The 26,217-nt window shown below is 40.3% G+C and overlaps 1 protein-coding gene and 1 non-coding gene across 4 annotated transcripts; both read right to left on the bottom strand.

Moving 5' to 3' along the window:
- Positions 1 to 772: 772 nt before the first annotated feature.
- POPDC1 (popeye domain cAMP effector 1) lies at positions 773 to 26,217 on the bottom strand. Of its 3 annotated transcripts, XM_085056258.1 has the most exons (9): positions 25,983 to 26,217; positions 21,151 to 21,384; positions 18,836 to 18,960; positions 13,648 to 13,835; positions 12,595 to 12,703; positions 10,482 to 10,649; positions 8,272 to 8,413; positions 3,100 to 3,202; positions 773 to 1,083 (listed from the first exon to the last, which is right to left on the bottom strand). In XM_085056258.1, exons 2-8 carry the CDS (start codon positions 21,371 to 21,373, stop codon positions 3,135 to 3,137), a joined length of 1,023 nt encoding a protein of 340 aa, XP_084912384.1. In that variant the 5' UTR covers positions 21,374 to 21,384; positions 25,983 to 26,217; the 3' UTR covers positions 773 to 1,083; positions 3,100 to 3,134. The 3 variants fall into 3 exon arrangements, with proteins under 3 accessions (XP_084912384.1, XP_084912383.1, XP_084912385.1); XM_085056257.1 differs by lacking the exon at positions 3,100 to 3,202 and having other exon boundaries at positions 25,983 to 26,212; XM_085056259.1 differs by lacking the exons at positions 773 to 1,083; positions 3,100 to 3,202 and adding an exon at positions 4,723 to 4,886 and having other exon boundaries at positions 25,983 to 26,216.
- Positions 2,962 to 3,025, bottom strand: LOC146439972 (small nucleolar RNA SNORD36). Its single transcript, XR_014851428.1, has one exon. It is a non-coding gene; the product is annotated as a small nucleolar RNA SNORD36 (small nucleolar RNA).

The raw sequence follows: 26,217 nt of genomic DNA, 5'->3' as shown, positions 1-26,217 counted from the left end.
TGGAATTCAATAAATGGAATAGTAGCTATTTTCTGTTATATTTAGTTAAAACGTAATTTGTTCCATGATTTTCAAGAGTTGCCAAAGCTAAGTAGTACAGCTACCATCTACATGTCTCCACCTATCACAGACAGGACTGCTACAAGTGCCTCTTACAAAAGCTTCCCAATGTCTCCTTTTATGAGACTGTGCTTTACCGTACCTGCAGCTATCCAGTTGTGGGGTTTGAACAGAATTTCCTACATCAAGTATTATTTGTGTGTCACTGTGGGGGAAGGTTAATTCAGAACAGCTCAATCAGTCCACAGGTAAGGCTAAGGAAAAGCACAGACTTCAGTGTAGTACAGTTGCCTAAAGGAGAAAGTCAAGGTTGAAAAGGCAGCATTGAATTTAAATCTTTGGCCAAGAAAAACAAAAATTGAAGTAATTGTTACAATTGTAGAGTCAAGCAGTCAGGTTGGGAAACACTAGAGGCAAATACCTACCAAAATTAATTAGAGGCGGAGGACTCCGTGGGCTTTTCACATGAGGGTGTCACAACAATGATGATTGGTAACAAGAACATGGTTTGGAAACAGTTTCAAAATCTCCCACAGAAAACACGTAGATACAGACTTCAAAGAAACTCAAGTAAATAAAACTGCAGATGTTCTCTACCAAATAAGTCTAGAAATTTCAGGCTAGTCAGTAACATTATACTAAATTCACAATGGCAAAAATCAAAGTAGAAATAAAGCTACCACCCATGTACAGAAAACAAAAAACACACACAAATTTTTATTTATTTTATTTAGAAGTAAAATAAAACATGATGTTTCCATCTAGAAACCACTGGCATATGCTGCATAAATTCAAACACGGAGAGGTGGGCTTAGCTTTCAGATTCCTCCCAAATGTAACTTCTTCATTTTGCACTGGAGCTTTGTGCAAGCTCTGGTACACCTGAGGACACATCTGTTTAAGGCAGCCTCTGGAGTTCAAGCTTATCAGCAGACGGTGCTTCAAAGACATCATCTTCAACACTTTCTTCTATCGGCTTCATCTTGGCTGAGGTTCTCAGGTAAGGAGATGTCCGGCCTGGGCCTGTCACAGTGACAAAGAAATTACCAATTAATTTAACAACATACACCTGATGCATACTCTTGTTTGTGACAAAGTGGAGACAAAGTGTACACAATCTGATAATCCTGCCCTAGTTTCTTCGTGAGAGGATTTTCTAAGTGAAGGTTTCTTTGTTATCTTGCCACGAGCACCAGGAAATTCTAGACATGAGACAGCCATGCTGCTATGAACCAGCAAACCTAAACCTCCCTTGACACAGCTTCATAAGTTTTACACAGCATGATGATGTAAAACTTATACAAGACATATATCGCCACAAACAGCCACAGAGAAAACAAGATTAACAGGCAAAGGCCACATAACTTTTGATTGACAGTAACTTCACTGCAACAAAACTACCTTTTAGAAAAGCAGCAACTTGTCTGCCAGAGCAGAGCTCACAGCACAGCTATTACTGGCACAACATTAAATGGAGTTTTTGTGCAAATTACCACTGCAAACTACCTCTATTGCAGTTAAATTTTCGGTATGAGGGTCAAATCAGAGAGCTCCTTTGACATCAGCTGAACAGTTGTATTTTCCATCGGTCACTCTGAAATTGAATCTACATGTGAACATGATTTTCTCTCAGTACCCTCTTTCAGAGTTAGACCACCACAACAGTATGAGGTTGTAAACAGCTAGTATGTGTTGGCCAAAAAGGTTATGGAAATCTTTTAAATACCATTTGAGAAGAAAACACCAAGAGATACGGGTCCTGCTAACAGACTGTTTGTATGCAAGCTAAAAATTCAAATATTCTTGAAAAACATACTGATAGCCATAACACACTCTTATTTTTTTAAAAAGTTTATCAGATATATAGTAAAGTGCTGTGTTAAGGAAGCCCGCTTATGAGGAAGCACTCATTTGCACTACACACCGAGAACAAAACACAGTTTCAGGCAAGACAGCAAGTTGTATTACTGCATTTTTAAGTTACTTTCACAATGACACTGTTTGGAATTGACATTTTAGAACTTTTTATGTTAAAAGTGTATTAGTATTTTCTTTCAACATTCAAAAACTACTTAAACTGCCATGATACAGGGTTACTCAAACACATTTTTAGACACTGGAGTTGTTAAACATTTCTTTGCACACAGATGTGTTTTATGGCCTAAGCAAAGGATACCTAGATCAATTAATTGGCTAATGTAACCCATCCAAAGTCTGTGGGTACATCTGGATATAAAGTTGACTTTGCTGGGAGGCACTAAAAGGTGAAAGAGTGCCTGAAAATGCTGAGTTACAGTACCAGCTTTTTTTTTTTAATTTTTGTTTTCGTGTAGTTTATTGCTATTTTTCTTCTGTTTAAAAGTACTTAATTCTCTCCAGAAATCAGAAATAAGCAGCCATTAAGTTTGTTCAACAGGATCCAATAGAAGGTCTAATTCTTTCAGTCTCTTTGTTTCAAAGACATGCTCTTATTTGCTCCAAATACAAAATTTTGTCTACTGATGCCATTATCCAGTGTTAGACAGATGTTCAAGTGATTGAGTCAGATCTTCCTTTCACTACATTTTGTTGCCCTTTCTTGAGGGCCTAAACCAAAATACATGTTAAAATTCCTGTGAAACCCAATCCTGCTTTGGAAACCACAAGCTGGTAGCATATAATTCGGTAATACTACAAAAAGCATTACCAAACCAAAACCTTGTGACATTGCTGCTTAGCTTAGAAAGTAACAAATACAGGTGCATAGACCAGCAGATCTGAGATATCTAAACCAAGTACCACAGAAAAAAATAGACTGTATCTCTAATAAATATGTGAATGGCTGTCAAACAATAGAATTACAGAATAGAAACTTATACCAAATTATTATTTAAAGGACTGAAAGTCAAGTGAAACTACCCTTGTGATCAGGTTGAAACTATTTTTGCTTCACTGAAATTTTGGAAAAAGAGATACATCATTTCACTTACTAATGAATTACACACAGATGGACCATGGATGCCAAGCACAAGTGTCACATAACAAACCCCACTTTAATACCTTTTGAAGATGCCTGCTGAGTTAATGTGATGTTATCAACAGAAAACATCATGCTGCAAACGACTCACTCCGTAAGCATTATAGAACTCTTGTTGGTTATTTCCTTAATATAAAAGCAAACAGTTAGTTTGGTTTCTTAGTTAATTAAACTCAAAACATAATTTTTATTAGTAATTGTAGTTTGGGACCTACTAATAAGTAATTTTAACCCTTTTATTACTAAACACTTTAAAAAAGGCTTGATATTAATTTCTTGAGAAAATGAGTCAAAGCTTATCATTTCTAGCACTGATAAAACCATAATTTCAAAAGCTGTGATTATACAAAAATATAAATGCTCATTTTTTCAAGAATATGGAAATTAGGAGAAAAGTTATTTGTATTGTAGTAGTCAAAGATTTTATTTGTAATGGGAGGCTTCTGTCCACACAACAATAGCCTAGCAATGACAAAACAGTATTCCTGTAGAGTTCCCATACAGGTAAGTTCCTTTCATCCATTTTTTATTCTAATTTAAAAAAAAAAGGTTGTTATTTCCATATGTTTCTCACAAAATCAGAGGATTTTGGATTGTGTTTGCTTGTTTGTTCCAAATAAATAAATGCATGCCTGTAGAAGGAGGATCCAGGGAGCAGCACTGGAACTGTAAGCCTCAGCATGTGTCTTATACTAAATCTTAAAAAAACCACCCTGACTGCTGCACTGAGAGCACCAGGAGAAGGTTTTTGAAAACATAGTGGTGGCAAAGTAAACAGCAGATTTTTTGTTCAGTTTTCCCTGTGATCTGAAAAAAAAGTGCATACATGGCCACAATCCACATTGAATACAAATCTTGAAGCAGAGCTCACCTTGATAGTAACACCATCATTGGCAATGACAGTATTCAGGAATAACTAACAAGCTCTCTTGGCAAAAACAAAGATTGAAGCACTACAGTTCGAGGATATAAATAAACCTTTTATAGAAGCCAGAAATTGCACAATCAAAATGCAAAGACAAATAAATAACAGTATTTCCCAAGGTGTATGTTGCATTTGTGTAGGGGCAATCCCTCTGCCTCCCCAAAAATAAGGGAAAGTATTGGACTTGGGAGGCTGCTGCCTCAGCTGGGTTAAGGAATTTCAGAATACAAAAGACACACAAATCTCTCTCTCTTGGGGAAAGCACATCCTGTATAAAAAAGGGTACATAAACCAAGGAAAAGTACAACAGAGAAAAGTGTATTTATCAAGTATGTGCTAAGCATAAGTGCATCTTGGGGATTTACATAATTACAACTGAACTTGTCATGCATTTAAATTACTTTCTCCCAAAGCTGAAATACTGGTGTAAGACTTCTGCTGTTAAACCTGAGAGAGACATTTTAATTCTAACAAATTGCACAAACACAGTTTTACAATTCCTTTCTAAGTGCACAAATTCACCCAAAGGCTCTCTATGCAAAGGAGTGGTTTCAATTTCACAGAGCTTTGCTGTGCATGGAACAGGTGAAAAGCCACTTGAGGATTTAAAGGTAAGGATCAGAGAACAGACCAACATAGGAGACTTTGTGACAGGAATCTGCTACAGGCTGCCTGATCAAGAAGAGCAAGTAGAAGGAAGTGTTCTTTCAACAACTGGATCACAGGCCTTGGTACTTGTGGGGAATTTTAACCACCCCAGGATCTGGTGGAAAGCCAACAGGGCTGGAAGCAGGCAGTCCAGGAGATTTCTGGAGTGTAGCAGACAATTTCTTCGCACAAGTGATCGATGAGTCAACTAGGGAAGGCGCTCTGCCGGACCTGTCACTGATGAACAAGGAAGAACTCATCAGGGAGCTGAAGGCTGATGGTAATCTTGGCTGCAGTGTCCAGGAATTGATGGAGATCAAGGTACTGAGAGGCGTGCAAGACAAATAGTAGAATTACAACCCTACAGGACAGGGGACTGTGCCTGCTCAGGGTTCTACTTGGCAGGAACCTACAGGATGTGGCCTGCTAAGGGACCCAAGGATGGATGGTTGATCTCCAAGGACACCTTCCTCAAAACACAAGGACAGTCCATTCCAGTGTACAGGAAGTTGAGCAAGCACAGCAGAAGGCTGGCATAGAGGAACAGGAAAGTTTTGTCAGAGCTCACACACACACAAAGTGGAAGCAGGGATGAGCTCCTTGGGGGGAATACAGAACCGTGGTCCAAGCAAGCAGTGATGAAACGAGTGAAGCCAAAGCTCAGCTAGACCTGGATCTAGCAAAGGGCAACAAGAAAGGCCTCTACAAATAAATTAGCAGCAAAAGAAAGACCAGGGAAACTGCAAGGCCACAGCTCAGTGATGCACAAAACCCAGGGACATGAAAAATCCTGAGATATTCAATACCTTTTTTGGGGTTTAGGTGTTTGGGTTGTTTTTTTTTTTTTTTTAGTTTTGGTTTTTTGTTTGGTTGATTTTTTGCTTTACAGGTTTGCCCTGAGGCCTACTAGGGCTCTGCATCCAGTGGTAGAGACTGAGTGATGCTTGACTGACAGGAAAGCTGGACTGACTTAGGTACCATGTAAATCCACACGGCACATGCAAGACTCTGGAACCACGTGGGCTGGTGGTTCCAAGGGTGCCAAGTGTTGGCTGACATAATTGCAAGGCCACTCTCTACCATCTTGGAAAGATGACTGCAGTCAGGGGAGACAAAAGGCCAACGTCACAGCCATGTTAGTGAAGGGCAAGGAGGAGCACCCAGAGGACTACCAGCTTATCAGCCTCAACTCAGTTTCCAGGAAGATTATAGGGCTTGTCTTCCTGGAAGCAGTGTCCAAGCACACGAGGGATGGGAAGGTGACTGGGAAAGCCATCACAGATGCTGATTGCATCCAAACACTCTGACCACCTTCCACCTTTGGTGGTGAGATGACAAGCTCTGTGGATGAAGGGAGCATAGCGGATGTTGTTTACCCAGATGGTTGCACAGCTCTCCACAGTCTACCACAGAATCCATCCAGACAACTGGGTAAGAAACAGACTGGATTCATGGACTGCAGCTTGGGTGAAAATTTTTTTGTACTGCCAAGTTCACAGTGGTGAACAGCAGCACAAAATCCAGCTGTCAGGTGGTTAGTCACCAGCAGTGTCCCTTGAGGGCCAGTGCCAAGGCCTATAATATCCAAGAAATGAAAGACCTGGATGATGGGATGGAATGGACTCCTGCCAAGTTCACAGACAAGAGCCAAGTAGTGAGGGAAACTGCTGACAGGTCAGAGGGTAGGGCAGGGAGTCTCGACAGGCCATCAGAAACAAGAGAAAAGAACTGACAGAAACTGCAAGTTCAAGAAAGGCAAATCCCTGCACCTGGCACACGACACACCTACACAGTATTCCAGCCCAGGCTCCAGCTGGTTGGAAAGCAGATTTGCAGGAACAGACCTGGGGGTCCTGGTGAACACAAAATGAGTTAGCAGAGTGCCCCTGCAGTGAAGAGTGCCATCCACATACTGAGCCACATTACCAGCCTATATTGAGCCATATAAGCAAGAGCATAGCCAGCAGGTCAATGGACACATTAATCCCCTCTATTTGGCATTTGTGAGACAGGATCTGGAGTGCTGGGACAGTTTTGTGCCTCCCTGTACAAGAAAGACACGGACATACTGGAGTGAGAGCAGATGGCCAGAGGCTGGAGCAGTGATGGAGAGGCTGCAAGAGCTGGTGTGTTCAGCCTTGGGAACAGAAGGCTCCCAGGGAATCTGACTCTTGTCTTTGGCTACATAATGGAAGGCAGCATAGAAGAGAGAGCCAGACTCTTCTCAGAGGCATGCACTGAAGAACAAAGGACAACAACCATGAGTTGCAATAAGGGAAATCTTTTCACTGTGAGGGTGGTAAGTGCCTGGAGCAGGTTGCCCAGGGAGGCTGTGAAATCTTCCGGCTTGGAAATATTCAAAGCTTGATTGGACATGGCCCTGCTCTAGCTGGTTTTGCTTCGGACATGAGGTTGGACCTGATGCTCTCCAGAGGTTCCTTACTACCTCAACTGTACTGTGATTCCAAATGTCCTTGCAGGGAACAGAGGAGAAAAAGAAAACTGGAATTTTCATCAAACTCTACCCCAGGTGTCACCCTTGATGTTCTAGTAGGGTAAAGCACTAGCAGGGCTTTTGCCTGCATCTCTGTCTGGGCATGCAAACTACACCAAAGTTAAGGAGTAAAACCAGATAGGGCCTCCAAGTCTGAAGGTTCCTGGATGACAACTGTGAGGAACACAATGGAAAACAGATAATTAAACAGAAAAATGCAAATATTTGAAGACATTTCCTCTTCCTAGCAAAGACTGTAACCATAACAAATAACTGGCAGTGTTTTTTCCCTCATATACTTGAATTCTAATCACAAAAAAAAATTCCCAAACCAAAATAAATAATTTTATATGATCTTTTAAAATGCTGTTAAACTAACAGCTTATGCCAAACGGAAAATTGACCATCCTCTGGAGTTTTTTTGTTCAAATGCTGCTTTCAGAATTCAGGGTAATGTTGAAGATTGGATTCAGATGAACTAAAAATAAACAATAGCAAAAGCTTAGACAGAAAAATTTATAATATTTCCATAAAGGAATAAATTACCAGAATAGAGGCAAAAAGGTTGGACATGGTTTGTTCTCTCACTTCATCTGTTCTCTACTACTCCTGTCATAAACAGCACCAGAGAGGAGAGCCTGACAGGACACTTGGAGATTTTCCAGGTGACATTAAAATATTTGTTGTACACCACATTTCTCCAGACCCTGCCAATACAAACTATCTCAGGGAGAAAAGTAGAACACCAGGTTGCTGAGGGGAAATGTTTTGTTTGGGTTTTTAATTTCTACAAGCCTCAGTCACAGATCAAAGGACATACTACCGTGACCAGCACTATACATTCAGTTTTGCCCCATTACTATAACCATTCCCTATTATGTCTAAACATAAACATTATGCCAAAGATTATTACCATACATGCTGGGGTTTTTTTCCCAATATTTAGCACACAAAACCTCATGCATCTAATGACTGCCCTGTAGTTAGGTCCCTTCATTTAGCTGATGCACAGCAGCACCCAAAAAGCCACAGCCTGCTCCCACAAAGAGCAACAGGAGCTCTGCAGCAGTCTCTAATGGTGAACCCAAGCTGTGCTCAAAACTGGCACAAACTATTCTGAGCACTCACGAAGAGAGGATGCAGAGGAAGTCCCACGAAGAAACATCTGCAAGCCATCCTCGCTGTCACTGGTACTGGCCATACTGTTCCTCATCTGCATCACAGAGAGCTGAGAGCAAAGGCTAGGCTGACGATCAATCTTCTTTGAAGCCTAAAAATGAAAGCAATTGTTGTTTTAAAAAAAAGATATCAAGCAAAATAAAATTAAAATAGAAAATTACTATTTCCTTTGTAATAGATGCTCTGGTCTCAGCTACAGTTATGCAAGAAATTGTTATAGGAGAAGATTCCAGGCAGTGCAAATCAATTTAAACGACAATAGAAAATGCCAGTAATATACCGGAATTGGAAAATTGACAGGTATGAAACTTCACATTAATTATTCAATTTCAAATTGCTTTTGCACTGGAATTTTCTTGTATTTTCTTGCAGAAAGCTTGGGGTTTATTATCTGGTAATTCATTATTTAAGTATGATGCTCTGCAATTAAATGTAGTCTTCATGATGGGCCTGGTCCTCCTTGCTAAACAAAACAGTATGCAATACATAGAGGCAATTTATAACTTAACAGGAACATGTTCAGTCTCCCGGCTTTTCATTTCATCATGTCAGAAAGGTGATGAATGTCATTCCTTCCCAGTAGATGGCCATTTGGCTCTTGATTCTACGGTAGACTAAATGCATCATGTGAACATTTTCCTCTGCCTGTCAAATGGTCTGAGGAGCTTCCATTTTGCTTTGAGTAGCCTTCCTGAGAAGCCTTTGTACTATAACATTTATATGAAGCTATACATTGTACCTCGCTAGGTATTACTGCAAGTCAGAGTGCTATTTTAGGTATATGTGAAAGGTAGCAATCAATGACAAGGCTATAATGGATAACTCTACATCACTGAATTTTAAAAGTCAGGAACTAGTAGCCTATTGCATGCAGAAAGGAATTACTATTTTCCCAACACCAGTGAAGGTTGCCTTGTGTAGGAGAAAATCATAAGCTTCTGTACAAAATAAATACTTTTCTGTTTTCCAACAAAAAAAAATTATTTGATAGTATTACCTTCTTACTACCATCCTGAATATATCAATAATCAATTTATTTCAGTTGTCCCCTAGGTACAGAAATCAACCACAACTCTTTCTGGTGAGACTGACAGCAGTAAAAGGCCTTAAAGACACCAATAATATTTATATTTGACAGTGAAGCTTGTGAGAGGTGACATGTACATAGAGTGCTGGCAATGGGAAAATGAAGAAGAATTTATTCACAGTTCTCATCCTAAGTTATGTAGCAAGAGCTCGTGCAACAGGATTTTTATTTTAGGAAGAATAAAAAGATACTACAAATTTCCCAAATGCTCACTGAATTTTTACAACATACATTTTCAAAGCTTACTATAATAAACCAGCTACAATAATCTTAAATTTATGTCACTATTGCAACTAAAAACAAAGACTCAGTATAACTGAAGTTTAAGTGTGCAAATGTTGAGTCAAAGGAGGGGTAAAATTAGTTGGATTTTTTAATATTTAGAAGGTAAGATAAGAACTAAGTAAGGAGACAAAATGAAACTAAACCCAGATAGTTAATATATTCATGACCACACCCAGAGCATTTACCAGAACACCTAAAACACACTCCCCTCTACAGGCAAAGGATGTGTTATATTCAGACAGCTTAATATTTCATATGTATTTATATTTCATATGCATTTCATTATTCTTTCCACTAACTGTATCATATCCACATAATGTTTGCTCTTTTTATTCATTTGCAACTCTCAAAGACGTTGAAATTATTCTTCTGAGCAATCGGTATTACCTAATTATTTGCCCCCAGTAAGAAAACTTTTTAAGAAAAAAACCTCTGAAACTTCTTTGTACAAAGGCACTCATTTGTTAGTGAGAAACAATATCCAGGGAGAATCATCTTTTTAGCTACTGGCCATCATGTCTAAGAGTTAGCTAGAAATATTTCCACAAGCCAATTAGTTCTGAATCTCAGTTACTCATCTTGTACATTACTGTGCTAAGTTTAACTAATGTTGCTTCTGAGAGAAATGCTGCACTGAGTCACACCTTGCCACTAAAAGGCCACGAGTGTGCATTCAGCAGCTGATGGCAGCAGGTTAAATTAAGGTGCTTTATACGCATTGAAAATTGAAGTAAAAACACATTTGTGTGTGGGAGGAAAATTCCCAAACAAAACTTAAGTTGCTTACCTTGTCATTTAAGGTTGGGTCATTCAATGAATAAAGTTTATTTGTAATATCTTTGCCAATAAGGTACTTAAAGATCTCATAAAGAAACGGCTCAGACTCCAGAAAGTAAGTCAGCCTTTCCCTGGACCAGCACAGAAACTTGCAGTTATCATCTGCAATAATGGTGACCTGAAAAAAAAATACATGCTAAGAATTAGCACATATAAAAATGTTTTAAGATGAGCACATTTAAACATGTTTAAAAATAAATGATACCATTTTATTTGTGTCTCCAGTTAAAATAACTCTTAAAGCTGCTATAAGACCTTTTGGATTCCCCTATAATGTGATATTTACAAACTAAAAAATTCTCAGGTATTTATTATTGTTATATTTTTAACTCGTATGTGTAGCCAATTTGTTTTCTGAAAACCTGGGGGGATAATAACAGGGGAAAATCTCACATGAGTTCCCAAACTGTAAAAGCATTTATGTAAGAAATTTATATATGAAGTCAGTCCTATAGTGATGACAGTATTTGCAAAAGGCCTATATGTAGCTTGGTTTTATTTCACATCACTGTCACCAGACAGAAAAAAAACTAATATCACCCAAAGGTCTCCATCAACAAGTTTTTAGTGATTTAAAAAAAATAAGAATTTCTATCTTCCTCTCATAACTGTCAGCCCTGCTGATCCCACAAGTACCACTCTGTAGCAGCTGAGCCAAGGCTCCATTTGCCCAGTTATTGATAATCCAGATAGGGGTAGTTACAGGGGAGCTTGCTCCCTCTCATGGAAGGACAAACCAGCCAAGTTTGTCCTCCTAAGCCAGCAGAGGGCAATGACACACCAAAACCCGCACTGGTCATATCCAGGGGCAGGCATCTGTGAATTCTTATTCACAGGCATCTGTGAATAAATCAGGAGCTCTCTGCTTTTACAAGATAACATTACATCCCGAAAAAAGAAAATTAAAAACAAATAAAGTCCAAGAAGTAATGGAAAACTGTCCACTTAAAAATCCATGGATTTTTAAGCCCACAGACTGCAATGCAAGCCCACAGGCTGAGGAAGAATTCGTCAGCATTGCCAGCAGATGGGGTCCTTAAGACTGAATGTGTGCGGTATTTACGTGGCAGTAACAAGCAGAACTCACGAGTAAAGGATGGACACTGCTCCAGATTACAGTAACTTTCAAGGTGGGCAGAAGCTGAGGCCTGAACCTTTTCCCTTGAGAGGGACTGATTCGTATCCAGTTGCTTCCAAGAGAAAGGCTGTGCCAAGAGGGCAGCCAGGCTGTGGGATGCCTCACTGCTGCGAAATGAAAGCATCTGGACAAGTCTCTCCCCCTGGCGCTAAGCCTAATGTTTGACTGGAACATACGACATCAGTCACTGATTTTAGAGTCTACACTGCTCTCCCTCCCTCCCCTTCTGCCACGGCACCAGTGTGGATGTATCAGTCAGTCATAATCCAGTCATTATTACACATACCTTGCTAAAGAACATCAAGTAAGAGGTAGCAAAATAGTAATTTCTATGTGACAATCCCCCTTCTCTAAAAGCATTCCACCCCCCAGACTATAATACATTTAATATACTAGCATAATTACACTGGTAGAGACATATACCCTAATTGTTCCGCATATGAATATTTTTATTCAAAATACTGAGATAAGTTTAAGCTTACATTGCTGTAACAAATTGCAAAATGACAGAAGTATGAATACACTTTTATAAATACCAATTTCTAATCACTAGTGCCTGAACTTCTAGACTTTCATTATTACAAATAATTATTTTCCCTTTTCTTTTTTTGAACCAGTGATGAGCCTGCTCATATAATCTTTTTTCCTATCAAAACTGCCTCTTAAATTGTTTCTCCTGAACAATCTCTTAACAGAAAATAATCTCAGGAATAGTAAAAGAAAACAGAACAGCAAAATCCAGACTGTTCAGTAAAAACCATTGTAATGCTGTTTTGCAGCACTTGATATGGTCCGTCTCCGAACACCTGTACTAGAAGGTTAGCAAAATTATGTGAGTCAAACATTTCACTGTTGATCAGATTTACACTCTATTTTTTAATGGTCTTATCAGCTCATATCCAGTGACATTTAAAAGAAAGTGTACCTGGAATTTCTCACCCCGGTTCATCTGCGTTGATCGAAATTCAGGAGAATCTATAAAGGCACAGGGGTAAATATTATGCAGAAAATGTCCTCGATAAGACACCTTCATTCTGGAAATAAAAAGGTATGAAACAACATTTTAAAAATCATGGAGAAAGATTAATTTAATCTAAATTTGGGTAGGGCTATTGACAACGGTAAAGCAGTAAGCAACAGGAAAAAAATATGTTCAACATCTGAAATATCACTCCCAGAGCTGCCCTGTTTTCTGCCTAAACCTCCACTGATTCCAAGCAGAACAGGCTGCCAGACAATAGAAAATTGAAGAGCATGGCATGTACACACAAAACATAGTTATTCAATATGAGAAGGTTATGTTATACAGCCAGACCAGAATCAGGCTTCCCTTAGATAAGTTAAAAAAAAAAAAAAAAACACAAACAAAAACCAACGAAGCCTGACATCACTGTTGCTGTCAACAGAAACTGGTTAACATAGTTGCCAGAATTTAGTGTGAGTTTCAAGGTTACAGCTTGGCCATGGGCATATATTTCACCCTTTCTCACATGGGTTCTGTCTGCTTCTGGGCAGTGCTCCTGCCCCTCTCTACTTGCATGCACAGCTGCAATGAATCCATTCCAAATGCCTGCTGTTTTAAAGCCTACTGGAAGGATACTTTTCCTTCCCTCATGTACAATTTTTTTTTAACTTAAAACCTGAGAATGGACTGAGACGATGACTTCAATATCTAAGTCTCAAAGAAATCTCTTGCTTGTTTTGCAAGACACTGCCTTTGGTATTACACAAATATAATTCCCACTAAAATCCATGCAGCTCCACCCTAAGTGGATACACAGTATGCTCCCAAAAAGAGATGTCACCGTCACCTGAAAATCATATAATAAAATAGTCTAAAAGTATGGACTATTTGGCTGCAGACCACAACATGCTACAAATAATAACATTGTAAAAGCTAAAAAAAAACCTCAATTTTTTCATTTATTCAACCATCACACAAAGCATAAGACTGTCTCCAAGCTTTTACAGAACCTACTTCCCCTTCAGCAGGATGCTTAGCCTATCATCAACTGATGTTTTATCTTCTGCTGCATAGGCTTGACCTGTCTTTAAAGTCTGAATGTTGCAGAATTGCCCAGTTAGTCTTTGGAAGAGCTCTGGAGGCACATGGAGAGGTTCAAACATTCTCTTGTAGAGGCTGCTAAGCTCCTTCTCTATCTTGATCTAGATTGGAAAAACAAGAGACATCAATAAACACCAATGAATTAGTTAAAAACAGGTAAGACTGCACACATGCTTTAGCTTGAGGAACAGCTTTGGCTTCATTATGCTTAAGCAAGGAAAGAGGTGGTAAATGTGTGATGTCTTTACACAAACACTGCCTATGATGTTTTTTTTCTAAAAAAATAGAAATGTCTAAATTTTCTAAAATTAGCCGGGCTGGCACACTGGTGCTTTAGAATGCTGTTCCATGCAAGTGAAGCATTAAATCACACACAAGGAGCCTTCTGAGTCTTCTGTTGATGTAATAGGGAATAGGACTTGGGCAAGAATTATACAGAGAAAAAAATGAGGTTGTCTTTCACACTGCATGCACGCGTCACTCTGGCTATCTCTCAGGCTCTCCTGGGAGCTCCTCTCATCCCTGAGCTTCTTGGCTTACTTGCAGTAGAAAAGCAAGTCCTGAAAAACAAACCAATTTCATTGAAACCACATGTGATGAGGGAGTGAAAAAAAAGCCAAAAACATTGCCAGCTGAACATTCCACATCTAAGAGCCCACCCAAACTCAGGCAGCGGCAATGAGGGAAAGGATATTGGCTGAAATCCCAAGCCTGGAAGTCTTCCCTGAATGAAAGCAGCAGGGGACAAAACAATATTACAGCCTTCCTGAAAGCAGAAGCAGCCTGAATAAAGCCTGCATATTTTCTGTGATGAAGACAAATTAGAACAATAAGCATCAGATAATGGAAAAAATAAAATATACATAGAACAGAGAATAAGGAAAGGCAACCAAGAAAAAATGGCAGAAAACAAGAGAAAGAGGCAAGTTTCTGACTCATCTTCAACTCTTCCTCCAGGACCTGCAGGTCCTTTTCTACAAAGCTGCTTTCGAGGTGGTCAGTCCATGGCAAGTGCTGATGCATGTGGTTATTCCTCTCCTGGTGCAGGACTCCAAGTTTTGTTCAACGCCATGAGGCTCCTGCTGGCCCATTTCTCCAGCCTGCTGAGGCCCCTCCAGATGGTTTCCCAGCCTTCTGGCCTATCAGCCACCCCTCCCAGTTTTATGCCATCAGGGTACACATCTGCCCCACCACCCAGATCATAAATGAAGACGTCAAACAGTGCTGGGACTAGCACTGGCCCTGAGGTTACACACCACACACTAGTGTATATATAGTACACACCTCCAACTAGACTTGCCTCTGATTACCACACTCAGCCCAGCTATTCAGCCAAATATCAACCCATCTCCCTGTGTCCACATGCAGGCTACACTTCAACAGATTCTCTATCTGGATTTTACAGCAGATAGTGTTGAAAACCCTACTGAAATGAAGGCAGAGGATATTCACCATTCTCATCTACCTGGTCAGTCATTTAATCATTGATGACTATCACAGAATGGCTTGGGTTGGAAGGGACCTTAAAGATCACCTAGTTCCAACCCCTCTCCCATGGGCAGGGACACCTTCCACTAGACCAGGTAGCTCAGAGCCCCATCCAGCCTGTCCTTAAACACTTCTAGGGATTGTGCATCCACATATCCAGGCTACTTGTTCCAGTGCCTCACCACTTTCACAGTAACAAATTTCTTCCTAATATCTAATTTAAACCTACTCTCAGTTTGCAGCCATTCTCCCTTACACTGTCACAACACACCCTTAATAAAAAGTCTTTCTCCATCCCTCTTGTAGGCTCCTTTCAGGCACTGGAAGGCTGCAATCAGGTCATCCCAAAGCCTCCTCTTTTCCAGGCTGAACAATCCCAATTCTCCCAGCCTTTCCTTGTAGGAGAGGTGCTCTATCTCTGTTCTGAGAATCCCAGAGCTGGACACAGCACTCAAGGTGGGGTCTCCCCAGCATGAAGGAGCAGAATTCCCTCCCTTGCCCTGCTGGCCACACTGCTTTTGATGCAGCCTGGGATACGATTGGATTTCTGTGGCTGCAAGCTCACATTGCCAGCTCATCTCCAGCCTTTCATCCACCAGGACCCTCAAGTCCTTCTGGGCAGGGCTGCTCTCCATCTGTCCATCTTCCAGCCTGTGTTGATACTGGGGATTGCCCTGACCCAGGTGCAGCACCTTCCACTTGGTCACATTACACATAACAAGATTTCTATTGGCCTGCTTTTCAAGCTTGTCCAAGTCCCTCTGGATGATATCCCATCCTTCAGGTGTGTCAAATGACTCAGCTTGGTGACATCTGTAAACTTGCTGAGGGTGCACTTGAACCCTTTGTCTATGCCATTAATGAAGATAGTAAATAGCATTGGTCCCAATACAGATCCAAAATGGACATCACTTGTCACTGATATCTTTCAGGACTCTGAACCATTCACCATTACCCTCTGGATGCAACCATTCAATCAGTTTCTTATCCATCTATTATCAGGTTGGTTAAGCATAACCTTCCCTTGGCAAATCTTTGCTGATCACTCCTGATTACCTTCTTGTGCTTCATGTGCATAGAAATGGTTTCCAGGACTATCTATTCCTTCTTTTCAGAGATTAAGTTGGGGCTGACCAGGCTGCAGGTCGCTGGGTTCTCCTTCTCGCCTTTTTTGAGCAAAGGAGTGGCATTTGCTTTCCTCCCTTCCTCACACACTTCTCTCGGTCACCACCATAATTCCAAGACTATCAAGAATGGCCTCACAGTGACATCAGCTCCTGTGTGTGAGAACAGGGCTCATGGACTCACTATGTCCAGTGCATCACCTGACATAAAGTTACACTGGTTTCATACTGAATCAATTACTAGTGAAATATTCCACCAGCAACTACATTTATATGAAATCCAGGTTTTGAATTTCCTGTATGTTCCTTATGCTAGTCTTTAATACCTCAGAGGACATCTACACAGACAAAACAAGCATTAAAAGCAAATCCACAAGAGAAATTGTATTCCATTAAGGATTGACTTGAGCTGTTTGATTTCAAAATATGTTCCATATACCCACAAAGCTAGATGACTATTTTTTTGCCAACATATTATCCAGGAACTCTTTCATTTTTAACAGCTGTACCAATTTAATTTGCACATCTTTCCATACATGACCACTGCAACTTAAAGAAATATATTTTCATCTGAAAAAGGAATTTAAGTAGCTCCCGAGACTTCTGAATCCAAAACCACACAGAGACATGAGGGCAAGTTTTGATCCTGGAGTGTTAATGCAGTCCCTTAAGTAGCACATGGTTCGTGTTTCATGATCTTCCTCTAGTGTGTAATGCTTTGAGGAGAAAGCAGGTGTAGCCACTTTCTTAAAGAGCGATCAGATTGCAGACTGTAGCTGTGCTTTTGATGGGCTCTCTTGTAACACACTATTCACCCTTCCCAAGCACAGCTGACTGCCCCTCCAGTCATGCTGGTGGGTCATATTCCAAACAAGCCATATGGGTAGGTGTAATGTTTTGTTCAGCAGGGGTTGAAATATTCTGGGATGCTGCCAGAACTCCGAGTCAGGCACTGATTAGACTCAGCTTTCACTCTGACTAAAAAAGCCAACTTTGTAAAGCTCCAAGGAGTCAAAACCACAGAAATAATCTTTTGGTAAGAAAAGAAACTCACTGTGATTTTGCATGCTCCATTTAATAAAATAAATATTTAACAACTGAACATATCAATTATTCATTTTGTAATATGACTAACTTATAATTATTCTTCCATTCCTTTCTTTCCTTAGAAAGATCTTTTGTGAGAACGACCAAAACTTATTGACATGGGCAACACAATAGCTGCAGAGAGAAAATCCCATTCAAAAATGAATTACTAAGAATTTTAATTTTTTTCTCCCTATTCTTTACCTTCCTATAGGAAAGACATTAAAAAAGCCTTTGGGTTCATAATAAATATGTTAGACAGCTAAAAAGACTTGTGACTAACAGGCTTACTTGAAGTGATGCCTGGTAATCATAGTTTGTAACAAAGATTCATATATTTTTAATAATTACTGAAAGTATTATGTATTACAGCAATTAAAATAGCATAATATTGTTCATGCAATATTCATAAATACTCTAATTTCTTAACTGAAAGAAGGCTATTGAAATTAAGTCTTAACATACAAGCAACCAGCACTACCTGGCTAGTCTATCAGAACTAATTTTCAGCTAAGCTTTTAAGCTGCACAGGTCACGTAGCCCTGTTGATGGTAACCTTTGGGTGAATCTGTGCTCCACACTGGAGGAACACTGCTGTAGGTAGAGCCTCTTCCTTTCTTAACACATGTACTCAATTTATCAACTTGTTGTAGACAGATGCAATTTAACCTTTAGCCTCTTTTTATACGCTGTGGTTGCCTGCCAGAGTGTGAATGGTGAGGGTTTATGGGAGTGCCAAGCACCTCGGCTCTGCCGTGGTTGTACTGCCACGGGGCAAGGGCCACAGAAACAGAAAGCAAAGCTAAAGGCACATCCTCCAGGCCTTCCTCTCTTAGAAGCAATTTTTTACCGACTTTGGTGACTGATTTTATCCGTCAAGTTTCATGTTCTTACACAATTCCTTCTTTTTATATCCACCTACAGAGTACTTCAATCACTTCTACCACTTAACCCAACTCCTACAAATAATTCTGCTAACAAGTTTACTAGGGGATTTAGGGAAAATAGCTGTGTCTTCAATAGAATGAAATCCATACCATAATGTACAAAATACCCCAAACTATGCCAACATAGCTTTTAGTAGACAACTGCAATTACAGAAGAATGTTTTTCTTACTTCATTCAGTATTGATTTACACATTGCAAGATGATTTTTTTTTTGTTTGTTTGGTTTTTTGTTTGGTTCATATTTTACTCAAGCCCAATCCAGTACACTATCCTCCCAGATTTTCTCTCTTTTTTTTGGTATCAGTTGTTCCAGAGTGTGTCTGATTTTGGGCCAAATGCAAAAGTATTCTGTTGAAAACGGGTACCAATGCACTGGTTTGCCCAGCAAACATGGGCAAAACTTATTTTTATTGCATCTTACTAGACTGTTTGTGAAATTTAGCTGTTATACATACCGGTCTCCTTTTATACACTAGGTATATGAAATGTAAAAGGTTGACAACCAAAAACACAGCATTCCAGATCATGATGTCCAAGGCACAACGATAAAGTGTAGCCCAAATGATGAATAATGCACATCCTGTAAAAATCAAAAAGAAAAAAAAGGAAGTTAAATTTCACCAAACAATAAACATTCCTAGAAAACAATCCAGAATATGTCCACTGAGTATAATTACACTGAAAAGCAGTATATGCTACAAGCTTTACTACGGTTAAGCTCTCTGGATGAACACTTTGCAACAATAGCTAATCACTGCAATTAGGCACTGAGGGCAGGTTGACAGACTGCAGCCCTGTTACATGGGACTGCAATACTGAAATGACAGTAATTCAGATCAGGATGGAGAAAGCAGAAGGGTGCAGCCCATCATGATCTGTTAGTAGAAGAGGGACGGGGGACAATTAAGCAGCTCGCAAAAATTTATTTCTTGTGTTGCATTTATTAGACAAAAAAAGGCCTAGAAATGAACCTTCACATCTAATTAGTGAGCAAGAGCTGCATAAAACTTCCTAAAGTCATACTGATATTTTTGAAAATTAAAAGAAACTATCATTCTTGATGTGACAAGGTCACATCAGGAACCTGAATTCTCCTGTGTAACACCAAAGAGAAAATTTCCAAATGCTTACTCTTCTTTTTTTTAGTTGCCTTACTTTGAATAATGACAACAGCTTTAAAAGATAAGGCATCCTGAATGATTAGGGATTCCATTTTCAGCCTACAAAGACAATATTTATCAAATGATGGATTATGCATCAGTGAGTCTCTCCCAGATAACTGTGAGCCTACCATCCAACAGAGATGGGTGGAGAGGTCACAGATATATTTTCCCTTAAGTTTCAAGCAAAGACAAAAAGGAGACAGTGGTAAATGAGTGTTCTTATTCCCTTTCTCCCTGAAGATGATGTTGAATTAATGAACTCAGTACTATCTAGTCTGTCTGGGTTGTTAACTGATGCGGCAGCACTTACATAGGGATCAGAAAAATCAAAATATAGTGACCCTTGATCTGCCTATTAATTAGACTGCAAGGCACAGGAGGATATGATGTCTGGAAGTATTGAAGAGCAGCAATATTGCACAGCAGTACAGACGTAGGGCAGGGTTAAAGCAAAGGGAAGAGGTCCCTAGGAACCAGGCCTCATTGCTTGTTCTGCCCACTGAGTAAATCTGCCTCCTGCTGCCACCTCAGCTTGCAAAACTCGGATTCCGTATCTGCTCGAAATACTACAAGACCCACAGATCAAAGTAGCAGGCTCAGCAACTGCTGAGTTCCTTTTGCATTTAAAGCCAAGATAAAAGGTGTTGCAATGCTCAGACCCCTGGTCACCCGTGCAGTCTGTTTTAAGCTGTTACCCTTTAACAAACAGAAAATAGAAAATGCAAGTTCATTGTAAATTCAAAACAGTTCTATCATAAAATTGACCCACACTGTTACACCAATAATCACTCACTTAAAAATACCTAAACATGCTCTGTTGGACTGGATTTATCTTTCTTACTCTGCAATGACTAAACTATTCCTTCTTTGATCACAAGGATCTTGTCCCACACAAGGTATAGTGGCTTTGAAATAGCTGTGGGACTGCAATGTTACAAATCAAACCACATTTTCTCAGTCTCAAGCATGCCAAGTTTAGGTTTTCCTCTCAAGTCAGAATCTGGTGTCACAAGATTCCCACAGTGGTAGAAGAAATATGACTGATATCAGAACACAGAATACACTCCCCATCAAAAGGCTGCACTTCTGAATCAGCAATGAAAAAACATGCTGGTGGTCCCCAAGTGCCACATGTTGGAACCCCCATTAGAAGAACACATGGGCTCACAGAAAGCTTCTCAAGGAAAAGCTCACCTACCTCGGACACACTAAGTCAGTGCACTTGCCAAGAACACAGTCCCAGTACTTAATTGAAATCTAAAATAAAGGTCTTAATGATCAGACATAACTGATTTGAAATCAGTGAATTTTAAATATCCAGTTACATCTGATGTAAATGGGGTCCACTTGTTTTCAAGATGACATCTTCATAGGTTTGAAATTACAAGTCACAGTTCTGGGAAGTTTTAAGAGCCAAGGGTTATATAATCTTTCTAGAAAAGATATATCAGGGTCAAAACAGATCCTGTCTTAGACCAAAACCACCTTCATCAGAGAACGGCCATTAATAGAGGCAGTAATTTCACCATAAGCTGCAGGGACCAGCTCCATAATGGTCAAACCCATCTATTTCTGTCACATTTCTGACTCCAGAATAATTCTCCCACCTATGGTAAGCAGGCCTCGCAGAAGTATCATATGAAGATTCAAAGTAGTTGGAATAACCAGTCCAACTGCAAAGCAAATATTTGCCACGTGGAAAACAAGATGATGGATCTCCTTCCAGTTCTCACATGCAGTCTCATTGAGAGGATCAAGGGTGGCATTTTTTAAGTCTGGAACAAAACCTAGTGGAGTAACAGTGAGTGGGTTCACTGCTGTAGTATTCATCTTGGAGACTCCTGCAAGAAGAGGGGAAAAAAATCCACTCTACATTAAACTGAAACATAGTAGACACACACATGGATTTTAGTGTTATTTTGTCTCTTCTCAAGATATATTTTTCCATTATCATTCATGTAAAAACATCTAAAAATGCTTTAAAAGGGTAAGCACATCTATAGTTCAGTAATGGTTTGCTATCTCTTTCACCTAAATTGTAGCTACCAAACCAGAAAGGTTGCTAAGTCTGCTGCCAGTCTTAGAGAAATTACTTGGTCTACTTAGCTCAAACACACACTTGCAAGACCCTTATCTGTGTGGAACTCCTGGAGAAAATGAGACAGCTAAAGACTACTTCTAATCTAAATATACATAGGCTGGTATTTTTTGTTGTTGTAATAATCAATGTAATATATATTCCTATTGCATTAATTAAATGGAAAAAAAATTCTGTGGGCAAATCTGAATACAAAATAAAAAATTACTACTAAAAACAAACTACAGGGAGAAACTGGAAGATTTCAAGACACTGTCTTTTGAATCTTGAAAGCTAGTCTCTCTAGGTAACTGCAGACTGTGTTATGAGCTCTCCAGAAGGGCTTCTCAACCCAGAGCAGGTCCCATCTGAAGGAACACGACTGCTCCTAGACACATCTGCTGTCAGACACAGGAGAACCTTGCTTCCAGCAAGGCATGTATGGCTTCTCACTGCCACAGCAGTAGAAACTATATGGAAGTGGGCTTGAGTCTCATTAATTAAATATATGCACTTCATCACTGAACAAACAAGCCCCATAACATACAAATGGTGGGATTTGTATTCAATTAAATTCTGCAGAGACAGTGCATGTCCCTGATGCGTGTCATTGCTAACTGGCATGTAATTCATCTGCTCAGCAGACAATTTTGAATCACAGTTAATACACTTCATTTCCTGCAGACTTGAGTATACTCTGAAGCACCTCTTAATTGAGAGTGCTTCTTGGGCTGTGAAGTAATTTTGAATTGCTTCATCCATTCCTTTTATTATTTTCTCCTGATAAACCTGTGTACAGGGTGTCAGCAAGCTGGACTGTTTTCAAAACTAATCAGTGTTTTAGATCTCTTCTTAAAGCACTGGGAAGGAAGAAATTTGCAGCCCTCTCTTACAGTTTATCTCCAATGCCCAGAGCCTGTCATAGCTAAGGTATGCTACAGAATGAGCAGAGGTATCTTGCAGGATCAAACACTAGCACAGACGTTGTATAGCCATATTGGGATTGAAATTATTTTCAAGAAAAAAATATTATCTAATCCTTTACACAATTCACTTATTTCTTAAAAGATCACTTTCCTCTTTTCATTCCTACATTAGTTATTCACAAAGATTAGTTAAAATGTAGGGGTTTGTCCTAAACTGTACACTTTTACCAAACATCAGGCCTATCCAAATACACTCCTACTTTCTTTCAGCTCTTTCACATTAATTCATCAAGAGAGTCATTACAGCAGTTCCACTGTCCTGACAAAGCCACTCACACAGGGAACCAAAGCCTGAACCCGTGTGAGGCTGCAGAACTGGCATTTTAATGTGCTCATAAACAGAGGGCAATTGCTAACTGGATAACTATGTCTGTGCTCATCTTACACATATCTCATCATGGTGCTCCTGTTGTTTTCAAACAATATAAACTCCCTACACAGGAACAGCAAGATCTCTAGATCTTTTTTGAAAAAAAAAAAATCATTGGCTGAGTTTCTACCTATATTCAGCCTTCCATTGCCCAGTCATCTGCCAGTAAAGGCACCACTTGAAATGCCAGCAGAACAAGTAAAGACAACCAAACTCCCACACAGATACAGAACCAGCCATGACTCCTTCCACTCAACATCAAAACAGGCTGCAAGAAGTAGTTTCAGATGCATCTGATCACAAATCAAAGGAGCCTTCCAGATGCTTGAATTTTAATAGCAAAATTTTGTACTGCTCCACTGTGGGAATAGAGGATACCTTACTCTTAAGACTCAGCTGTAAAGCATCATACATTAGAAGACTGGAAATCTAGTAAATCAAATTTAATATACAGCACCTGACAATCTCATTCTCCTCATAGCCCAGCCAAACCACTGCTCCCCTTGCTCTTCACATACACTGATGCAACAAACCACCAGCCATAAACTGAAATAACGGAAGGAGCTTCTCCAACAAGTGTTGGCCAAGCAACTTAAAGCATCTGCAGTCGTAAGAGAATGTTCAGTGCTTTTGAAAGTCAGGGTTACCTACTTGGTTGCCCTAAATTAGAACCCAGGAATCTAAATCTACCCATCTCCAGTTTTTTATAAGCTTTGTCTTTAATACTTTAAAGTCTTTATATGAATTTGAACTTGCTGCTCACAAACAATGATTACAGCTCCCCTAACACACTGGAAAACAGCAGAAACCTGCAGAACTTCTCCATTGTGATGGTATTTTAAAGCTGACAGGAAATGTTTGATGCTATCTGAAATGGCACAAGGACAGATTTTGACATGGGCTCTGAATTTCAACTAGGGAGCCTGCTTGAGAATCAACAGAAAAGGCAGTCAGAGCCACAAGCTGTAACCTGAAGTGTTTGTCTACAGGTAACACCAGAAAGACAAGCATCCAAAATGTCAAAAAACAACACAACTGTAATTTTTAGAACAATTCTTTAGTCCTAGCATTAGTGCTGCCAAGCAATACTGAAGAATGATGAAAAAGGCTGCAGTTCCACAAATGAACAAACATTTACCATTCTTTACCTTTTGTGACCTCAGAAAGCCAAAAATTAGTTTTGTATGTACAGATTCAGGCCTTTAAAACTTTGATTTAGGCTTATGTCTACTAAGGATTAATTTAGCACAGCACTATTTAGTCATATGCTTAAGTCTTCAATGCAAAGACATGTATTAATATCAGGACTTAAAAAACAACCAACATAATCAAATAATTTTGGAAAGTTGGGGTAAAGTAGTATACACCAAAATGAAAGCTTTATGAAGTATAAGACATATCGTTACAAGAGCATTTTTAATATCCAGTATATATCCATCATTTGGATTTATATTTACCAAACCAGGAATTTGAAAATTCAGATGATGAGAACTCAAGCTGATTTGTTGGCCAAACAGGAAGGAAAAAAGAGGCTATTAAAAAAAAAAACCAACAAAAAACCACTAACTCTTTAATACTGAACCTAAGACAAATTAGCATAGTTAACAAAAAAGCCTATTAATTTTTTTTTGTGCATGAACTTGATAGAAAAGGTAATACATGGTGGTTTTAGGTCAGAAAACACAAATTCTCAGAACATAAACAAGGTGAACTTACTCTAGGATTTTGCTATACTCAACAACTGCTTTATACAAGACCAAACTTCTGAAAGGCATTCCCAAAAGATTTGGCCCACAAATATTCAGACACAAAGATGACTTTGAAAAAAGTAGTAATGTTATGGATACCTACAGTACATTCACAGAAGACAGACACAGCAGAAAATTGTAAAGCAATTGTAAAGCTCTAGTATGAGAACCAGTCAGCCAAGCTGATAGGGGACAGTGCCGAGTGTCCCAGTCACATCATTCCCCACTTTGTTGAGATTATTCATATCCCACAGATTTACTGGTCAACATTATTCAAGTGATCTTCTTATGCTTGAGTATGTTTCTATAGCTTTACAGTCAATGCAATTAAGAAAAAAACCAAACTCAGCTTTTTAAAAGTTATATCTGCAGAACCTTTAACTACTTTTGTACGGTCTTGTAGCACAGAAGCTCCGTAGAGAACTTAGGCAGTCAATAATTCTTTTGTGAACTGAAGACAAAGTACTAGAGGTAGCATAGCTGAGTTAATTACAGTTTAAGTTATCAATTTCCTCTAGAAATGAACAGAAAAGTGCTATAAGCAAAGACACATTTCAGTATACTCCTTGAAGCAAATCTAATTCAATTAAATGTGTCCGTAAGTACAGAAATTTTAGTCCCTTTAATCTAGATAAAATTTAACAACACGTTCATTCTGCATTGTCAACAAAGTATCGACACCACGAGAAAAGCTTCCCCTGTGCAGCACAGCCCCGCTGCTCCCAAGCAGAGCTGCCCCGAGGGGTAAATACCTCCGGGCTCGCTCTGCCCTCTGCTCCCAGCGCTCACAGATGCTCCGAGCGCCCGAATCGAGGGGGGAGACCGCAGCTGCCACCCCGCAGCCCCTCTCTGCGCTCCGCAGCTTCATTTTAGCCCACAGCGCGGACACCAAACCCACCGCTGACACCAAATAATCGTGAAAATAATTTCAAAAAACTGAAAAGAATCGAGCAACTGGTCCCTTTTCCCCCAAAGCGCCACTTCCGAAGCTGCAGCCCGTCCCTCCTTCCCGCGGGCAGGGCACAGGCGGAGATCCCGCTCCCGGCTGTGCCCGCAGCCAGGCACGGAGCGCCCGAGGGGAACGAGGGAGCAGGGACGGGACCGCGCCTTCTTCCCGCTGCCACGGCGGAGCCTGGCGCCCACCCCTCCTGCCGCCGCCGGCCGAGCGGGACCCCGGCCCGGGGGCTGCGGGACCCGCCGATGCCACTGCCCGCCGCCTTCCCCCACCCGCGGTGCCGCCAGGAGCAGCGCCCCTCACCTGCCCCGCACCCGCGGAAAAGTTTCCCGGCCGCCCGGACAGGACGGAGAGGGCCCGGGGCTGCCGCTCGTCGCCACCAGCCCCGCGTCCCGCGGCGGGCACAGAGCCGCGGCTGTGACTAAAATAGGCAGAGGAGCGGCGGGAGCTGCGGGCGGCGCCGGCGCGGGGCCAGCACCGAGCGGCAGCAGCGCGCAGGCGCCTCCGCCAGCCCCGGGGCTGCGGGAGGGGCGGGAAT

Source organism: Lichenostomus cassidix, chromosome 3 (genome assembly GCF_008360975.1).
Source record: "Lichenostomus cassidix isolate B80296 chromosome 3, HeHo_3.0, whole genome shotgun sequence".
Lineage (NCBI taxonomy): Eukaryota > Metazoa > Chordata > Aves > Passeriformes > Meliphagidae > Lichenostomus > Lichenostomus cassidix.
Note: the sequence above shows the minus strand (reverse complement) of the source record. Positions and strands in the feature narration are given on the sequence as shown.

What these genes read in the sequence shown, in the direction of transcription:
- POPDC1 (XM_085056257.1), bottom strand. Translation starts at nt 21,373, where the DNA reads ATGAATACTACAGCAGTGAACCCACTCACTGTTACTCCACTAGGTTTT. An exon ending in ACCGGGGTGAGAAATTCCAG is followed by an intron (nt 10,650 to 12,594) that starts GTACACTTTCTT and finishes TTTTTTTTTCAG; the next exon opens with GTCACCATTATTGCAGATGA. An exon ending in ACCCAACCTTAAATGACAAG is followed by an intron (nt 8,414 to 10,481) that starts GTAAGCAACTTA and finishes TTTCATTTTTAG; the next exon opens with GCTTCAAAGAAGATTGATCG.